Source organism: Seriola lalandi, unplaced genomic scaffold (genome assembly GCF_002814215.2).
Source record: "Seriola lalandi dorsalis isolate HSWRI2012SDOR001 ecotype SW California unplaced genomic scaffold, Sedor1 jcf7180002054393, whole genome shotgun sequence".
Lineage (NCBI taxonomy): Eukaryota > Metazoa > Chordata > Actinopteri > Carangiformes > Carangidae > Seriola > Seriola lalandi.
Window position 1 is genome coordinate 1 of NW_019524946.1, and position 16,127 is coordinate 16,127.

Genomic DNA, 16,127 nt, shown 5'->3' on the forward strand with positions numbered 1-16,127 from the left:
GTCATAGTATAGTAAGGCATAAAAAGTCATATTGTAGTAAGGCATAAAAAGTCATAAAAAGTCATAGTTTAGTAAGGCATAAAAAGTTGTAAAAACGTCATAGTATAGTAAGGCATAAAAAGTCATAATAGAGTAAGGCATAAAAAGCCATAATAAAGTAAGGCATAAAAAGTCATTAAAAAGTCATAATATATTAAGGCATAAAAAGTCAAAAAAAGTAAAGCATAAAAAGTCATAAAAACGTCATAGTATAGTAAGGCATAAAAAGTCATAAAAACGTCATAGTATAATAAGGCATAAAAAGTCATAAAAACCTCATAGTATAGTAAGGCATAAAAAGTCATAGTATAGTAAGGCATAAAAAGTCATAAAAACTATATAGTATAGTAAGGCATAAAAAGGTCATAGTATATTAAGGCATAAAAAGTCATAGTATAGTAAGGCATAAAAAGTCATAAAACGTCATAGTATAATAAGGCATGAAAAGTCATAGTATAATAAGGCGTAAAAAGTCATAGTATAGTAAGGCATAAAAATGTTGTAAAAAAGTCATAGTATAATAAGGCATGAAAAGTCATAGTATACTAAGGTAAAAAAGTCATAGTATAATAAGGCATAAAAAGTCATAGTATCGTAAGGCGTAAAAAGTCATAGTATATTAGGGTGTGAAAAGTCATAGTATACTAAGGTAAAAAAGTCATAGTATAATAAGGCATAAAAAGTCATAGTATAGTAAGGCGTAAAATGTCATAGTATAGTAAGGCATAAAAAGTCATAGTATAGTAAGGCATAAAAAGTCATAGTATAGTAAGGCATAAAAAGTCATAAAAACTATATAGTATAGTGAGGCATAAAAAGTCATAAAAACGTGTAAAAATGTTATAAAATAGTCATAGTATAGTAAGGTGTAAAAATGTTATAAAATAGTCATAGTATAACGAGGCATAAAAAGTCATAGTATAGTAAGGCGTAAAAATGTCATAAAAAAGTCATAGTATAACAAGGCATGAAAAGTCATAGTACAGTAAGGTGTAAAATGTCATAGTATAGTAGGGCTTAAAAAGTCATAGTATACTAAGGTAAAAAAGTCATAGTATAATAAGGCATAAAAAGTCATAGTATAATAAGGCATAAAAATTTTATAAAATATAGTATAACAAGTCATGAAAAGTCATAGTATAGTAGGTTGTAAAAAGTCATAGTATAGTAAGGTATAAAAAGTCATAGTATAATAAGGCAAAAAAATGTTATGAAAAGGTCAGAGTATAACCAGGCATAAAAGGTCATAGTATAGTAAGGCGTAAAAAGTCAGTATAATAAGGCATTAAAATGTCGTAAAAAAGTCATAATATAACAAGGCATTGAAAGTCATAGTGTAATAAGGCGTAAAACGTCATATTATAGTAGGTTGTAAAAAGTCATAGTATACTAAGGCATAAAAAGTCATAGTATAGTTTGGTGTAAATAGTAAGTATAGCAGGGTGTGAAAAGTCATAGTATACTAAGGTATAAAAAGTCATAGTATACTAAGGTATAAAAAGTCAGTATAGTAAGGCATAAAAATTTTATAAAAAAAGTCAGCATAGTAAGGCATAAAAATTCACGTAATAAGGCATAAAAAGTCATAGTATAGTAAGTCATAAAAACGTTTTTCGTAGTTTGAAAGGCTGCTGGGGAATGTCGGTGAAAAACAAAACTCTGGATACAACAAATGTGTTATTTTTAAAACAGACCAACTTTATTTAAAAGTTTTTCAATGAACAAAATTGGAAAACATTTACACAGTGAACAAAGAGACAACATGAAAATGTCGGAGAACTGTTGCTCCAGGGGGTCATCTGGGCTGTCACTTCTTCTTCTTGAACCTGGCAGAAAGAACAGAGCGTCAGCCATCTTATCCATTTCATCTTATCTTTGTGGTGGACAGAGACAGAGAAACTTACTTGGAGCCACCAGGACGCTTTCTATCCAAACCGAGCCGCTTCCTGTCAGCAAAGGATGGCCTGTAATAAGACAATTAGGTGAGACAGGTGTACAGATAGGTAAGTGTGTACTGAGGTGTGACAGGTGTACAGACAGACAGAAAGGTGTGCTAAGAGACAGTCTCACCCTGCTCTATAGTGTTTCAGGGCCTTGCTGCTGGTGTTGGTCAGCTCTTTGTCAAACACTGATTTCTTGCCTCCTTTTCTTGCTTTCTGATTGGCTGCTACACAGACAGACAAACAGTTTAGTTTAGCGCAACAGTTTACAGTATAGTGTGCATGTTTTATCAATAAAGTGTACAGTCTTTGGATTGCAGGAGAAAGCTTGAGTAACTGAAGAGGACCAATGAAGGCAGAGGGAGAACATACAAACTCCACAAGAAAGGCCCCTGGTTCGGGGTTCTACATCATAATCTTCTCACTGTGGGACGACAGTTCTAACCACTGCACAACTGTGCTGCCCCATGAAAAACACATAGTATATTAAGTCATAAAAAGTCACAGTATGGAAAGGCATAAAAAGTCACAGTATGGTAAGTAATAAAAAGTCATAGTATAGTAAGTCATAAAAAGTCATAGTATAGTAATGCAAAAAAGGTCACAGTATAGTAAATGATAAAAAGTCATAGTACGGTAAGGCATAAAAAGTCTTAGTATAGCAAGAAATAAAAAGTCACAGTATAGTAAGTCATAAAAAGTCATAGTATAGCAAGTAATAAAAAGTCACAGTATAGTAAGTCATAAAAAGTCATACTATGGTCATTTGATCAATTAAAATTTAAATATTCAATGCATTTTAGCATTTATCAGACTGTTCAAATACATGTTCATGTATTGATGTTTATGTATTCACGCATTTATCAGTCGTTACAGTATACTGTAGGTTTATATATCCATCAGCATGTCTCAATATGTTTATGTATTTATCAATATGTCTCAGTACGTGTATGTACATTAGTGTTTCTGACCTTTAGTCTGCGTCTCTTCCTCTGGCATTGCTCTCGCTCTCTTTGGTCGTCTCTCTCTCTTGGCCGCCCGTTCAGCAAACATCTGAGCCTTCAAGATCTCAAACTGAGAGCGCTCCTCAGACTGACACAGAGATAATGAGAGATATAAAGACACATTAAAGAAAGAAACACAGTCCTCTGTTTTCCTGCAGAGTGGCAGCTGCTTTGTACTAAAAAGACTGAATCTTTGTGATGTGTCTGAGTCAGGAGAAATAATTACAGAGGAAAAAACACTTTATACGTTGCTATGGACACCTGCTATAAAAAGACATAGAAACATGAACTTATGAGACTCCTGTCACTTGGTGGGGGTGTTGATGTAACCCACAGCTTTGAAATAACTGCTAACTCCACCAAACCTCATACAAATTATTACAAATTTATAAAACAACCTTCAGGGAACAACGTCACACATCTGATGTGTTATTACCGTCAGCTCCTTCTTCTTGCCGTCCTTCAAGAACTTTTCTCTCTTCTTCTTGCCTCTGAGAGCGAGATCAAACTCCTGCAGAGCCTTCGACGCTGATGAAGAGGAGGAGGAACAGCAGTTAAAATACTACTGTGGACTGCAAAGTACTGCAGACAGCTATAGAATACTGCTGAATGAAGTAGTGCAGTGCAGTTTAGGAGTAGCTGTAGTAAATGAGGTGCAGTACACAGTGTATTAATACTCACCACGACTCTGTTTCCTCTCTTGTTGAGTTTGAAACCAAACTCTCTGTGTTTCACTTGAAGCAGCAGAGCTATCAAGACGCTTCTGAGCCACGCTCAACTACACACACACACACACACACACACACACACACACACACACACACACACACACACACACACACACACACAGGTAAATTTATAGATTCTCACTTGTTTATGACAGGTACTACTGCAAATACTAAAATATTACTACTGTATATGCTGCTACTGCTGAGAGTACTGTATTGAGTACTGTATAATTAATAAACAGCTGGAAACAGCATGAAGTTCTGTTACTGGCTGTTCGTTAGACAAATGCACCCTGGGAGTCGTAGTTGACTTCTCTCCTAGAGTTTTTATGTCTCCACGGATCTTTAGCTCTAGTACATTTTAAGGCTTGTGTCATAAAGACACGGCTGTTCCTCAGACAAAGTGATGAGTTGATCATCTTTCCTCCGTCCAAAACTCTGACTTTGCTTTGAGCTTGAATAATGATGTGAAGGTGCTCAGGTGAGCAGATGTACTGGTGTTCAGGTGTGTAGGTGTACCTTGGCCTCAGACGCAGCCAGCTCTCTTTCCTCTCTCTCCAGCTTCACCACAGCGTAAACATCCTTCTCCAGTTTGGAAATCAGATCTCTGAACTTCAGGATGACATCTGGGTGGGTGGGAGAGGGAGAGAGAGAGAGAGAGAGAGAGAGAGAGAGAGAGAGAGAGAGAGAGAGTTTAGTCACAACACACGTGAGAAACCTTTTACTGTTTCTGTTCAGAAATACCAGTTCATCCCTTGTTACCTTACTGCTGCTCAGAACTCAACTCTCCCACGTTCCCTGAACTACACAGCTCTGTCTATTTCCCAGGCACACAGAAAACTCTCTGACAAACTGTCTCTCAGGTGTGTGTACCTGGCGGCAGGACTCGAGCCTTCACACTGTTCTTGGCAGACTTCACCACCTCCTTCAGCGTCTTCCTCTCAGACTCTCCGACCAGAGACACTGAACGTCCGGAACGACCGGCTCTTGCTGTGCGGCCGACTCGGTGGACGTAGTGTTTGACTGTGGATGGCATGGTGAAGTTTATGACCTGAGAGAGAGAGAGAGAGAGAGAGAGAGAGAGAGAGAGAGAGAGAGAGAGAGAGAGAGAGAGAGGTCTTTAGATGATCAGCCAGAAAACATGATGAGTTTGTCGAAATTAAAATCCAACTTAGTTTTAGTAAAGAAGAGCTTATGTCAATATATTTACACAAATTTGTTACTATGGTAACTACAGTTAGAACCGTGTAGGACTCTACAGCAACTACAAAGTAACCCTTTAATGCTGTACTTCAGTAGTAACTCCATGGCAACCTTATAGAGGGAAACCTTACAGTAACACTTAAGTGATTCTGTGGGAACCCTGTAGTGACTGTATAGTAACTCTACAGTAAACTCAGTGGTAACGTTATGGTAATCCTGCAGTAACCATTAAGAGATGTGACTCTCACCGTTTTGACTCCATCGATGTCCAGACCTCTGGCTGCTACATCTGTCGCCACCAAGATATCAATCTGTTCATCTTTAAAACGCCTGGAGAACACGGAGAATGAGAAAAAAAAAGGGTAAATACATACATATAAGGTTCTGGAGGTTCTCCAGACTGTGACTCTGTGTGTGTGTGTGTGTGTGTGTGTGTGTGTGTGTGTGTGTGTGTGTATGTATATACCTGAGGTTCTCCAGTCTCTGGCTCTGGCTCAGTTCTCCGTGCAGTTCTCCGACCTTCAGTCCCATCAGGCCCAGCAGGATGTGCAGTCGGTGAGCCTGTTTCCTCGTCTGAGTGAAACACATCACGTGATCCTGGAACGTTCGAGTCAGCAGAGCTAAGACAAAACACAACAGTCAGTAACAGTACTGCAGTGTTTGTAGTAGTACCACTACTGTACTGTAGTATTAGCAGTAGTACTGGAGTATTATCGGGACCTACCAGCCACCACAGCCTCCCTGTCTCCTTCTCTGTTCGGTCGGATTCTGACAAACTCCTGTCGCAGGAACGGAGCCACGTCAGTGTTGCTGTTAACAAAGATCCTGATTGGCTGCTTCAATGAAACGGCTGCCAGGTCCTTCACCTGGAGACAGAGGTCACATGACACACACTAACACACCTGGAGGCACAGGTCACATGACACACACTAACGCACCTGGAGACACAGATCACACGACACAGGTATGAACGAGTACCTCGTTTGTCATGGTGGCGGAGAACAACATGGTCTGTCTGTTGTAGGAACACAACCTGATGATCTCCTTCATCTGCTCCTCAAAATACTCGTCCAACATCCTGAGAGACAAAGGCACAGAACCACACAGGTGAGTTCCAACAGGTGAGCTTTTCTTTCGAGTGGTCTGCGTTTCCATTCAGTCATGTAATGCAAAATCATTCCAATTAAATATGACGATAGATTTCTTTATTTTATTTAAATTTTTCGCAAGATTTGAGTTTTTTTCAAAAGTCACGTTTCCATTACTTGTTTTTAAGTTCGCACATTACGCACGTTAATGGAAACGCACCTAGTGTTTACCTGTCAGCCTCGTCCAGGATCAGGATCTCAATCTGAGTGAGCTCGAAGCTCGGTGTGTTGTGAAGGTGATCAATCAGACGACCAGGTGTAGCGATCAGGACGTCTGGCCCCGCCCTCAAAGCCACCTCCTGAGACTTCAGGTCCAACCCACCTGGAGACAGGTCGAGACAGGTAAGGTTATTCAGGACCAGAATGAGTCTAGAATTCGAAGTCAAACTGAGTCCAGGGTCACGAGTCACAGTAAGTCAGTAACCAGTAATCAGACGTACCAACAGCCAGGCAGGTGGTGATGGAGGTGAACTGGGCGAGTTGACGGGCCACAGAGTGAACCTGGATCCCCAACTCTCTGGTTGGAACTAGAACCAAGACCCGGGTCACCTGGGAAGTCCTGGGCTTATAAACTAAACGCTCCAACACCGGCAGCATGAAGGCTGCTGTCTTTCCTGAGGAGAGGAGAGGAATTTTTCATAGTTTTTCATCTGGTCTCAATATGATGAATAGGTTCCAGGATATCAGGATTACCTGTCCCAGTAGCAGCGCAGGCGCAGAGGTCTCTGCCCAGCAGGCCAACAGGAACACAGGCCTTCTGGATGGGTGTTGGCTGCTTGAAGCCCACAGCTGTGATGGCCTGCAGGGACACAACATGAGGTCACAAATATCATCAACAACAAAACCAGGAGAACATGAGATCAGGTATTTATACCCGATAGGTGATATCAGACACTCGGAGGTTTTACCTTCAGAATGGGTCTGGACAGGTTCATGTCATCAAAGGTCAGCTGATCATCGTACTGAGATGCGTCTTCATAGAATGCCTCTGGAGCCTGAACAGGACAAACACATCCGTTACCGTGGTAACCATGCACACATCACCTGTACACCTGTGACATCATCAGCTCCTCATCCTAACCTCTTCTCCCGCCTTCCTTTTCTTTCCACGTCGTTCTTTCTCTCTCAGGGTGTCTGCCGGGAAACAGGAAGTCAACAACACAAATAAAACACTTTTTCAATGTTTAAATTCGTTTTTTTTTTTTAATTAAATTCATTAGAAAAGTTGAATTTTTATTGGGATTTTTCTGTTCAGACCTGCAGTTTGTTTTACGGAACTGAATTATATTTTAGTGACCTTTACATTTTTTTGTTATTGATCATCAGGTTATTAAAACTGTTACAATAAGTAAAATCTTTCAGCTTCCTGTCAAACATAAAAATAAAAGCCTCTCCTGAACTCACCTGATTTGGTAAGAATCTCCTCGTCACTCGAGTCAAACTCATCTTCATCGTCCTCGTCGTCCTCCTCCTCCTCATCATCACCTTCATCAGCTTCTCCTGCAGCAGGCTTTACATCCTGTTCTTCATCATCATCTTCTTCTTCTTCCTCCTCCTCCTCCTCGTTCTTCCCTGCAGTATCTTCAGCAGCGCCGCTCTGAGCTGATTTCTCCTGCAGATCAAAACAAACTTCACCTTGGGCACAGGAAGTAGAACCTGGCCAGAGAGCGGGAACTGCTTTATTTTTTCCCCCCAGCCAAGACAGATGAAGACCTACCCTGCCTCTGATTGGCTAGTACTCAGTTAGGTTTGGTTTGGGCATGAAGAGCCATGATTGGTTGGGGTAAGAATATCAGGGTAAGGCAATTAGATGCTGGGTAGGGGCTCTTCACCTGGCCAAAGCACTCACCTCAGCTTTCCTTTTCTTCCTTATTTTCTCTATTTTCTGGTCCAGAGTCGTCACAGATCTCTGCAAACACAGAACACTGTTAATACACAACCAATGGAGAGTATTAAAGAACCAAAACACTGCCGGCGAACGTTAGAGAATGGAAGAACATTAGAGAGTGGACGTGAACTGTCCCACACTGACACTCGATCATACTGCTGCAGGTTTTACCTTCTTTTTAAGCTGCTTCATGACATCGGCCATAACCCAGTCGTCATCATGGTTCAGGACGTCCCTCTCTCCAAACTGAAAGTCTGTGTTAAAATCTTTCGACCCGAAATTCTTGAGCTTCTTCTTCCTGTTCAGGATGATCCGCTCCTCCTGAAACACACACACAAAAATACACACAGTTAACGGACAACAACACAACAGTTAATACACAACATACACACAGTCAGTACACAATAATACAATTAATACACAGCTCCAGAGTTAATCAAATAAAAATACATAAGGATATATATTCAACTCTATATTTTTAATTTTATTTAATTGGCTAATGTTTATGATGTTTAAACTCCAGTGGTCTGAACTGTTGAAGTTTCTTCTAGAACTGCAATGTCAACTTCATAGTTTTTGGGTTTAAATTAAAAAAAAAGGTACATTTTGTTTTGTTTATTTATCGGCGGTAAATCCGCTGTTTTCCAGCCGAAATCCGGTTCCCCTCCAGCGGCCTCGACGGTTTACCGGGGAGAGATCCAGCTGTGTGCCCGGACTAACTCACCTCCTGGTCGGACTCGCTGTCGGGTTCCTCCGGACTCTGGTCCTCGTCCCGGATCGTCCCGATCAGACCCAGTTCTTCCAACATGGCGGACGACGCTGCGGTACCGGAACACTGGGCTGTGAACGGAATGTAGACCGGTACTGTGTCAGAACCGGTTCTACACAAGTCCTGTGGAGCTTCTTTACAGTTTTTCCCTCACACGTGTGTTGACGGAAACAGGAAGTAGGTTTGTACAGTTTCCGGTTTACGGATCTGTTTTTTTTTTTTTTTTTTTTAAATAAACTTTATTGGTAATTGACAAATACACAGTAAAAACTGGATCAGCCAAACAATTCTTTCTTTCTTTCATCAAAAATAAAATTGCAGCTTATAAAACATTTGTGTTTCTCTGTGTGTGTAGACCTGTACTACTATCTTTGTGAGGACCAAGTTCAACTTTCAACCTTCATAGTGAGGACACTTGAACTCGGCCATGATCACTACTTCAAATTACCGTTTGAATGTTCAGACTTGGTTTTAAGGTTTATGTTAGAATGAGGATTATGTTAGGGTTAAAAGAAAGACAAATCTATATGTGTGTGATGATTGTTTCAGATTATCTCTTTTGAACTAAAACATATGATTTATTCTTACCACAAATAACACACACACACACACACACACACACACACACACACACACACACACACACACACACACACTGATCCTTAACCACTGGAATTTCCTAGAAGAGTCGAGTCTCTGTCACAGTGTCCCGGTGATGCCATCAAACAGGAAGCACAAAGACAAACTTAAAGAAGACAGAAACTATTAAACAGAAAACGTCTTGAAGATAAAGAAAAAAATATTTAGATGAATGAAGACTAAAGAGCTATAGATTTAAAAACAGGAAAAAAAAACAGGCCTGAGCCCTCAGACACAGAATGTAATGTCCAGTGGACATGGGGGGATATGTCCTCCTCCTTTCATTCTTTCAGGTAGATTTTCTGTTGACTGTTCAGAGGAGGTCTGATTCATCTGTGGTTACCATCAGTTGACTGGTATACCCTGGGTTTCGCCTCACAGGCTACATACGGCCTGCCTTGCGTCATTGGTTGTTGGGGTTGTATGGTTCATATGGACGCTGAAGGGAAGACCTGCAGACACTGCTCAGGGCTGAATAAGTCCTTCACCTCCTCTGCGTGTTTTCAGAGTAAATAGACACAGGTTTGGTTTTATGCACCAGTTCCCTTAATTCAAGACAGTTATTTTCCGGGGGTAGGTGATGAAAAGAAACCTTGAACCTTGGCATGAAAACACAATGAGTCAATATAACTAAACATAAAGTTAGTGGCTTTAAAATCACAGCACTTTATTCTATTCTAAGTTTTGTAGGCCAACATTATTACGGAAGTTTTCAGATTCATCATTTCTTATTTGCTTGATTGATTTAAGAGTAATCGTAAATTACAATAAATCAGACACACATACATACACACACACACACACACACACACACACACACACACACTCATATATATGGACATTTCACTGTGTCCCCCTCACTTGTGAAATCAAACCTGAACCACTGCTCACAATGATAGAAGAACGAGAAAACACACTGAGAGGGAGGAGGAAGGGCCAGGAGGAGGAGGAGGGAGGAGGAGGAGGGAGGAGAGGGGTGAGGGGGAGGAGTCAGTCCCTCAGGATAAAAATCTCCAGAGAGTGAGTCAGTGTGAACAGGGACACAAGAACAGACTACATCAGCTACAGAACAAGAGATCCAGAACGTGAATCTAGAACCATCAGGCCTGAGCTCCTCCTTCTTCAGTCTGCTGATCTGTGAGTTTCATAATTTTTATCTTTCAGACATTCAGAGTAGAGTTCAACTGTTACTGAAACAAGACAGAGACAGACGTACAGAGAGAGGGATAGACAGACAGACAGACAGACAGACAGAGAGACAGACAGACAGACAGGTAAACAGAGTGACTCATCATGGACAGGTGAGTAGTATATTAACGCATATCAACGTGTATCTGATGGTAACCCTAACCCATTCTGTGTGAAAATGGAGGAAGTTAAAATGTTTCTGCTGATCTACCCGCTAACACCAACATCCAGGCCTGTTTGGGAGCCAATATGACGACAGAAAAATTCAAAGCTGTCACGAGAAAAAGACCCCGAAAAACGCTTATCACATTAAAATCTCAGCTATGGGTCGGTTCTGGTGTTCCCTTTTTTCCTGTTTTTGTAGTTTACCATGTTTTTCCATTCAGTCAAATTGTCCCCATTAAAAGTTGCTGAATCAGCAGTGATCAGCTCCTGTTTGCAGTGTAGTCTTGGATGTACAGACAACTACCACTGGATTACTGTGATACTGAAGAAAAACTGAGGTTCTGCAGCCTCTTATTTCTTGATTTCTAAGTTTTGGAGGTTTATTCTGGATGGACATCAGAGATAATGATATCCTCAGGAAGATGAAGTGTGTTCACATCTTTCTGTCACTTTATTTTAGGTATTGTCATGTTGAGAGACGTCATGACCGATCGGATTGCTGTGTGTTAGCAGTGGAAGAAGGTTGATCTGTCAGGGGTCAGAGGTCAGGCTGGGCGGAGATTCAATATCTTCTTCTTTCTTTGAAGAGAATCTTTTTAATTAAAGGTTAGCAGTTAACAGTTAGCCAGATGTCCAGATGTGGGTGCAGCAGCAGCTGGATGCTGATTGGCTCTCCTCACTGAGCTGTTATTAAACACACAGATTATAGACTGAGTGGGCGTGTGTGTGGTCCTGGTTGTCTGTATTTGTGAGGACTTTCTTCTCTTCAAAGGCTTTAGACCTGATGATTAATGTGTGTGTGTGTGTGTGTGTGTGTGTGCTCAGACCCTGCTGGTCAGTAGAAGTGGAAACACTGACAACTGACTGACTGTATTACAGTGTAATCTGAAGCATAACATCTGTAAGTAGAAACAGGTCCACTGTGGCTGAAGGATAAAAACTGTGTTGTCGTCAGTTGTGTGTCTGAGACAGTCTGAGTTAATGAGACAACTGTCAGAGTTCAGCTTAAGTTTGAAAACAGTTTATATATAAATTTTACAGAAAGAAGTAAACAAAGTGAATGAACAGACATATGATTCCACATGAGTGGAAGATTTATGTGTTTTTTCCTCCCAGATTAATCCGTTCAGTTTGTTTTAAAGACAGAAAAACAGGGTCTGGAGGTTGTTGGGAAAGAAAGAGGTGGGGGGGCGGCAGAGGTTACTGCAGTTCAAGTTGAAAAGTGTTTATATGTACGACACAGTCCGAGAATAAGTTCAGCTGTGAGCTACGGAGCCACAGGAGGGACAAAAACACTCCAATGAGATCAGTCTGTTCATCATGATCTAGGACACTGCTGCAGCTTCCTGTTTACACGAGAGGATGCTGTCTGTCTGTCTTTGTTTATTTGTTTAGAACCGGTGTTTTGATTATGTTTTAAAACCACACGCGACTGACGTTTTTGCATTCCTACTGATTTCCAAACAGAAAGCTGTCATAATGAAGGATCCCATTTCTCTTAAGTTCTGTAGCTCAAAACTTTGGACGTTCTTCGTCAGTGGTTCTTCAGAGCCTTTCAGTGATCAGCTGCCAAACCCAATTTTATAGATTTTTTTCAAGGCTGCGTCTCTACACTTCTTTAAATGCCAAAAAGTGTAATTTCAGAAGCATGACGTTAGTAAATTTGGAAAAGGAGCTGCTCGTAAGTTTCCATAAGGTCTGCAGAAATTTGCTCACATTATTTCTCAAACTTCTTAACTGAGTAATTAGTTAAACTAGGAGTCTGAAGGACTCACCGAAGGACAGGAGTCAGTATTATAGGAAGAGAAAAGAGAAACCTTTTCTCTGATGTGGTGAACTGTAACAAACGGCAGCTGAGAGCCTGGATGGTGAGTTATTGGTGTCCTCTGATTGGCTGAGGCCTTAATTAACACTACATTACGATTGGCTGAATCAAGAGGTGAATCTACTGATATGGACCGTTAACCTTTCACAAGAAGGAACTAAAGTTATATTTATATTAATATAAATATATATTTATATTTTATATTTATAGGTCATAATCCTGAAAATACAGAACACACAGAACAAAGACCTGAACCAAACCTGCGTATGGTTCCTCCTGGATTGGCTCCAGCACCCCTGTGACTCTCAAAATAAGTGGCATAACTAATGGATGGGTGTTTCTTCTTCTGTGTTTGAGGTTGACATGCTCCAGTTCAGGATGACTCCCTGTCTGTTGTCCCTCCTCTTCGTCGTCCCTTTGCTGTCCTCCATCATGGCTGCTGCCGAACATGCTGGCTGCAAAATCCGCATCACTGACAAAGGACTGGATATGTGTGAGTAGTAGTTAAACTTTAATCCTGATTCATAATCTGGATTTAAACGATATGGATCCTATAATTGATTCATTTTCTGCCACTTATCCGGGGCTCAGCAGTTGGTGTGACAGTGGACTGAGCAGGGTAGTCGAGACGTCCCAGTAATGTTTTACAGCTCCTCCTGGATGGGATCTATGATCTCTCCAGTGTGTTCTGGGTCTACCCCGGGGTCTCCAACCAGTTGCATGTTTTCAGTAAACCTCCAAAGGATGTTTATTGATTCTGGAGGATCCTGATCAGAACCACCTCAGCTGGCTCCTGTCAACATGAAATAAACTCAAAATCTTAAATTTGCAGTTTGAAAAATTGTGGCACCACCTCAACTGAGGGAATAGACAAACAAATTAAAGTAAATTAAGATAAATTCTCAATACAGGGATCTCTGTCTCTGCTTTGAATGAATACACAAGACCATGACTGGATAAATAAAATAAATAAAAATAAATAAATACATTCATTAATAATGAACACAAAACAAAGAGGTTGGAAACAAACAGATGAATTAAGTCGATCATCTTATTGCACATAAACCCTCTGACCACAACAACAGCCACTTGTACTGTATTAGTTTTTGAATACTAACAGTAATAAAAGTCAGCGTCCTGTGTTTGTTTGCAGTATAGTACTTGTAGCCATTGATCTGTTTGCAGTACTGACATTTTGCGTTTTTTTGTAGTGAAGAACTAACAGTATTTTTCTGTCTTATTGTCAAAGTAGCAACAGATTTTGAAGTACTGCCACTAACAGTGTGTGTTTTTGTTCTCAGTGAAGTATGAGACTCAGAAGTTTGTGGAAGAGGAGCTCACTAACATCAGTATGCCAGAGATGAAGGGAAAAGATGGACGCTTCCAATACACCATCACTGAGTATGAGTATTACTTTATATTTGAAGTAGTACTTTACTACCGAATATTCAACATGTGTATTAATACTGTCTCTCTCCCTGGTCTGTCGTCAGTGTGAAGATTACAGAGCTGAATCTGACTCACGCCGAACTGCAATTCATCCCCAACGTTGGTTTGTTGTTTGATGTTCAGAACTCGTCGATCTCCCTGAGTTTCCACCGACGGATCCTTTACTGGTTCTTGTGAGTTCTCCTACAGAACGTCGACTTAACTCTGGCAGTGAACTGGTACTGGCGTGGATGCATTGTGCAGAGCAAGGGCTTCTCTCCTGTAGATCTGGATGCATTGTGCAGAGCAAGGGCTTCTCTCCTGTAGATCTCTCTGAGCAAACTTCAACAGTGTCTTCATCTAAAGTTTAGAGAACACAAGTTGATGGTTTAGATTCTGTTTCTTATTGGAATAATGCCAATAAGAAAAGCTTTGTTGTTATTGTTATTATCATGATAAATATTATGATCCGAGAACAGGTGTTAACGAGAGCGGAGGGGCAAACAATTTTCAACCGCACAACTGTGAAGTAATAAGCTAAAACTAGTACAAACATATTATTTTATGTTTTCAAGTTTAAGAGTATCTTGTTTTCTTTCCTCCATTAATAAATACTGAATTGTGACATTAAGGAGAGAGTGCGTGTTGATGTTCTGATCGCTCCTAACAATCCATGTTAGATCGGATCAATTAATCTTTACAACTTAAATAGTTCTCCTACAGAATAACATACATCTAATATGACTGATTTATATTTATTATATAAGATTTATTACAACAGTGATGAAGATGATCAAAATGTTGAAGAAGAAAAAGAAGATGATGATGATGATGATGATGATGATGATGATGATGATGATGATAACAGTGGTTTTTTGTTGTTTCTGTGTCTCAGTTACGACACAGGAAACATCAATGCGTCGGCTGAAGGAGTGAACATCAACACGGCTCTTAATCTGATCAGAGACGACGAGGGACGACTGAAGATCAATAATATCACCTGCGATGCCAAAATCAACAAAATGAGAGCAGAGTTCAGCGGAACACTCGGGTAAATTATGTTATCACTCATGATTATTGATTACTTTTAATGGGATTCATGTGATTATCAAACATGATTACTGATTAATGTTGATAAAACTGATGTAGTAATTGATAATCATTATTGATTAGATTCAATAGTACCTATGTAGTAATAAATAATCATTAAATCATTATTGACCTGTCTGTCATTACATGTTTGTTTGTTTTTTCAGGAAAGTTTACGACTTCCTGGCCAGCTTTCTGACATCAGGCATGCGCTTCCTCCTCAACCAAAGGGTCTGTCACTTCAAGGGGTTTCTGTCTGTCTGGAGGCGCCTCTCTCAAAAGCATCAATATATCAATATATAATAATATAATAATATAAATAATAATATTAATAATAATATAATAAGTATGTTATTTGCATGTGTGTGTGGATTTTAGTTTCTTCTTTCCAGTGTTTCAAAATAAAAAATGTGAGTGGTCTCTTTTGAATGTTAGTTATCAGTAGGTATGGCTCACTTTTGAATTTTAATTATTAATGAATAATTATTTATTATTTTAATTATAATGGGCCAAGATCTGCCCTGCTTGTGCTACTGGCTGTGTCTCTGACCCAGCTCTGTGTCTGACCTGTCTCTCTCAGATCTGTCCGGCTCTGAATCACGCCGCTCTGGTTCATGTGAACTCGCTGTTGGAGACGATTCCCGTAAGGTCGGAGGTTGATAGTTATATTGGTATCGATTATTCTCTGATCAATGATCCAGTGGTGACGTCCAGGAGCCTCGACATGCACTTCAGGGTCAGACTCAGACACATATTTAATCACATCATTTTATTCTACATGACGTGTTCTGACATGGACCTTGTTGCGTCTGTAGGGGATGTTTTTTGACCTGTCCAATCAGAACGACTCGTTGGTGAACTACGCCGTGGACCCCGTCATCAGAGAGTACGACCGGATGGTTTACCTCGCTCTGTCCGAGTTCTTCTTCGACAGTGGAATGTTCTCCTACTACAAAGCAGGAGTCTTCCAGATGCACATCGTCAACGAGAAGGTCACAACCACCACAGACCCCCCCAAACCACCACAGACCCCCCAAACCACCACAGACCCCCCAAACCACCACAGACCCCCCC

At 40.3% G+C, this 16,127-nt stretch overlaps 2 protein-coding genes and 1 long non-coding RNA gene across 5 annotated transcripts in view; 1 reads left to right on the top strand and 2 right to left on the bottom strand.

Annotated features, from left to right (window-relative positions):
- Window positions 1-1,716: 1,716 nt before the first annotated feature.
- ddx27 (DEAD (Asp-Glu-Ala-Asp) box polypeptide 27) lies at window positions 1,717-8,906 on the bottom strand. Of its 2 annotated transcripts, none has more exons than XM_023409481.2 (21): window positions 8,675-8,906; window positions 8,122-8,271; window positions 7,912-7,971; window positions 7,467-7,674; window positions 7,144-7,196; window positions 6,971-7,057; window positions 6,756-6,861; window positions 6,503-6,676; window positions 6,234-6,384; window positions 5,893-5,992; window positions 5,639-5,780; window positions 5,381-5,534; window positions 5,163-5,244; window positions 4,585-4,762; window positions 4,231-4,337; window positions 3,665-3,761; window positions 3,420-3,511; window positions 2,951-3,071; window positions 2,110-2,203; window positions 1,944-2,003; window positions 1,717-1,865 (listed from the first exon to the last, which is right to left on the bottom strand). In XM_023409481.2, exons 1-21 carry the CDS (start codon window positions 8,756-8,758, stop codon window positions 1,847-1,849), a joined length of 2,319 nt encoding a protein of 772 aa, XP_023265249.1. In that variant the 5' UTR covers window positions 8,759-8,906; the 3' UTR covers window positions 1,717-1,846. The 2 variants fall into 2 exon arrangements, with proteins under 2 accessions (XP_023265249.1, XP_023265248.1); XM_023409480.2 differs by having other exon boundaries at window positions 2,110-2,206; window positions 8,675-8,905.
- Window positions 8,907-10,344: 1,438 nt separating this feature from the next.
- Window positions 10,345-16,127, top strand: part of pltp (phospholipid transfer protein) — a 10,072-nt gene continuing 4,289 nt past the window's right edge. Inside the window, exons 1-8 of one of the 2 annotated variants that reach the window (XM_023409478.2) lie at window positions 10,345-10,495; window positions 12,894-13,029; window positions 13,838-13,937; window positions 14,030-14,158; window positions 14,860-15,015; window positions 15,221-15,284; window positions 15,634-15,789; window positions 15,869-16,045. In XM_023409478.2, the coding sequence (XP_023265246.1) occupies window positions 12,900-13,029; window positions 13,838-13,937; window positions 14,030-14,158; window positions 14,860-15,015; window positions 15,221-15,284; window positions 15,634-15,789; window positions 15,869-16,045 (912 nt within the window). In that variant the 5' untranslated portion in view covers window positions 10,345-10,495; window positions 12,894-12,899. Of the gene's footprint in view, window positions 10,496-10,521; window positions 10,660-12,893; window positions 13,030-13,837; window positions 13,938-14,029; window positions 14,159-14,859; window positions 15,016-15,220; window positions 15,285-15,633; window positions 15,790-15,868; window positions 16,046-16,127 lie in introns of those variants that run through there. The other variant, XM_023409479.2, reaches the window with a different exon arrangement.
- Window positions 13,934-14,866, bottom strand: LOC147818929 (uncharacterized). Its single transcript, XR_015437458.1, has 2 exons — window positions 14,741-14,866; window positions 13,934-14,324 (listed from the first exon to the last, which is right to left on the bottom strand). It is a non-coding gene; the product is annotated as an uncharacterized LOC147818929 (long non-coding RNA).

What these genes read in the sequence shown, in the direction of transcription:
- ddx27 (XM_023409480.2), bottom strand. Translation starts at nt 8,758, where the DNA reads ATGTTGGAAGAACTGGGTCTGATCGGGACGATCCGGGACGAGGACCAG. An exon ending in CACCACCTGCCTGGCTGTTG is followed by an intron (nt 6,385 to 6,502) that starts GTACGTCTGATT and finishes ACCTGTCTCCAG; the next exon opens with GTGGGTTGGACCTGAAGTCT. An exon ending in CCGCCACCATGACAAACGAG is followed by an intron (nt 5,781 to 5,892) that starts GTACTCGTTCAT and finishes CTCTGTCTCCAG; the next exon opens with GTGAAGGACCTGGCAGCCGT.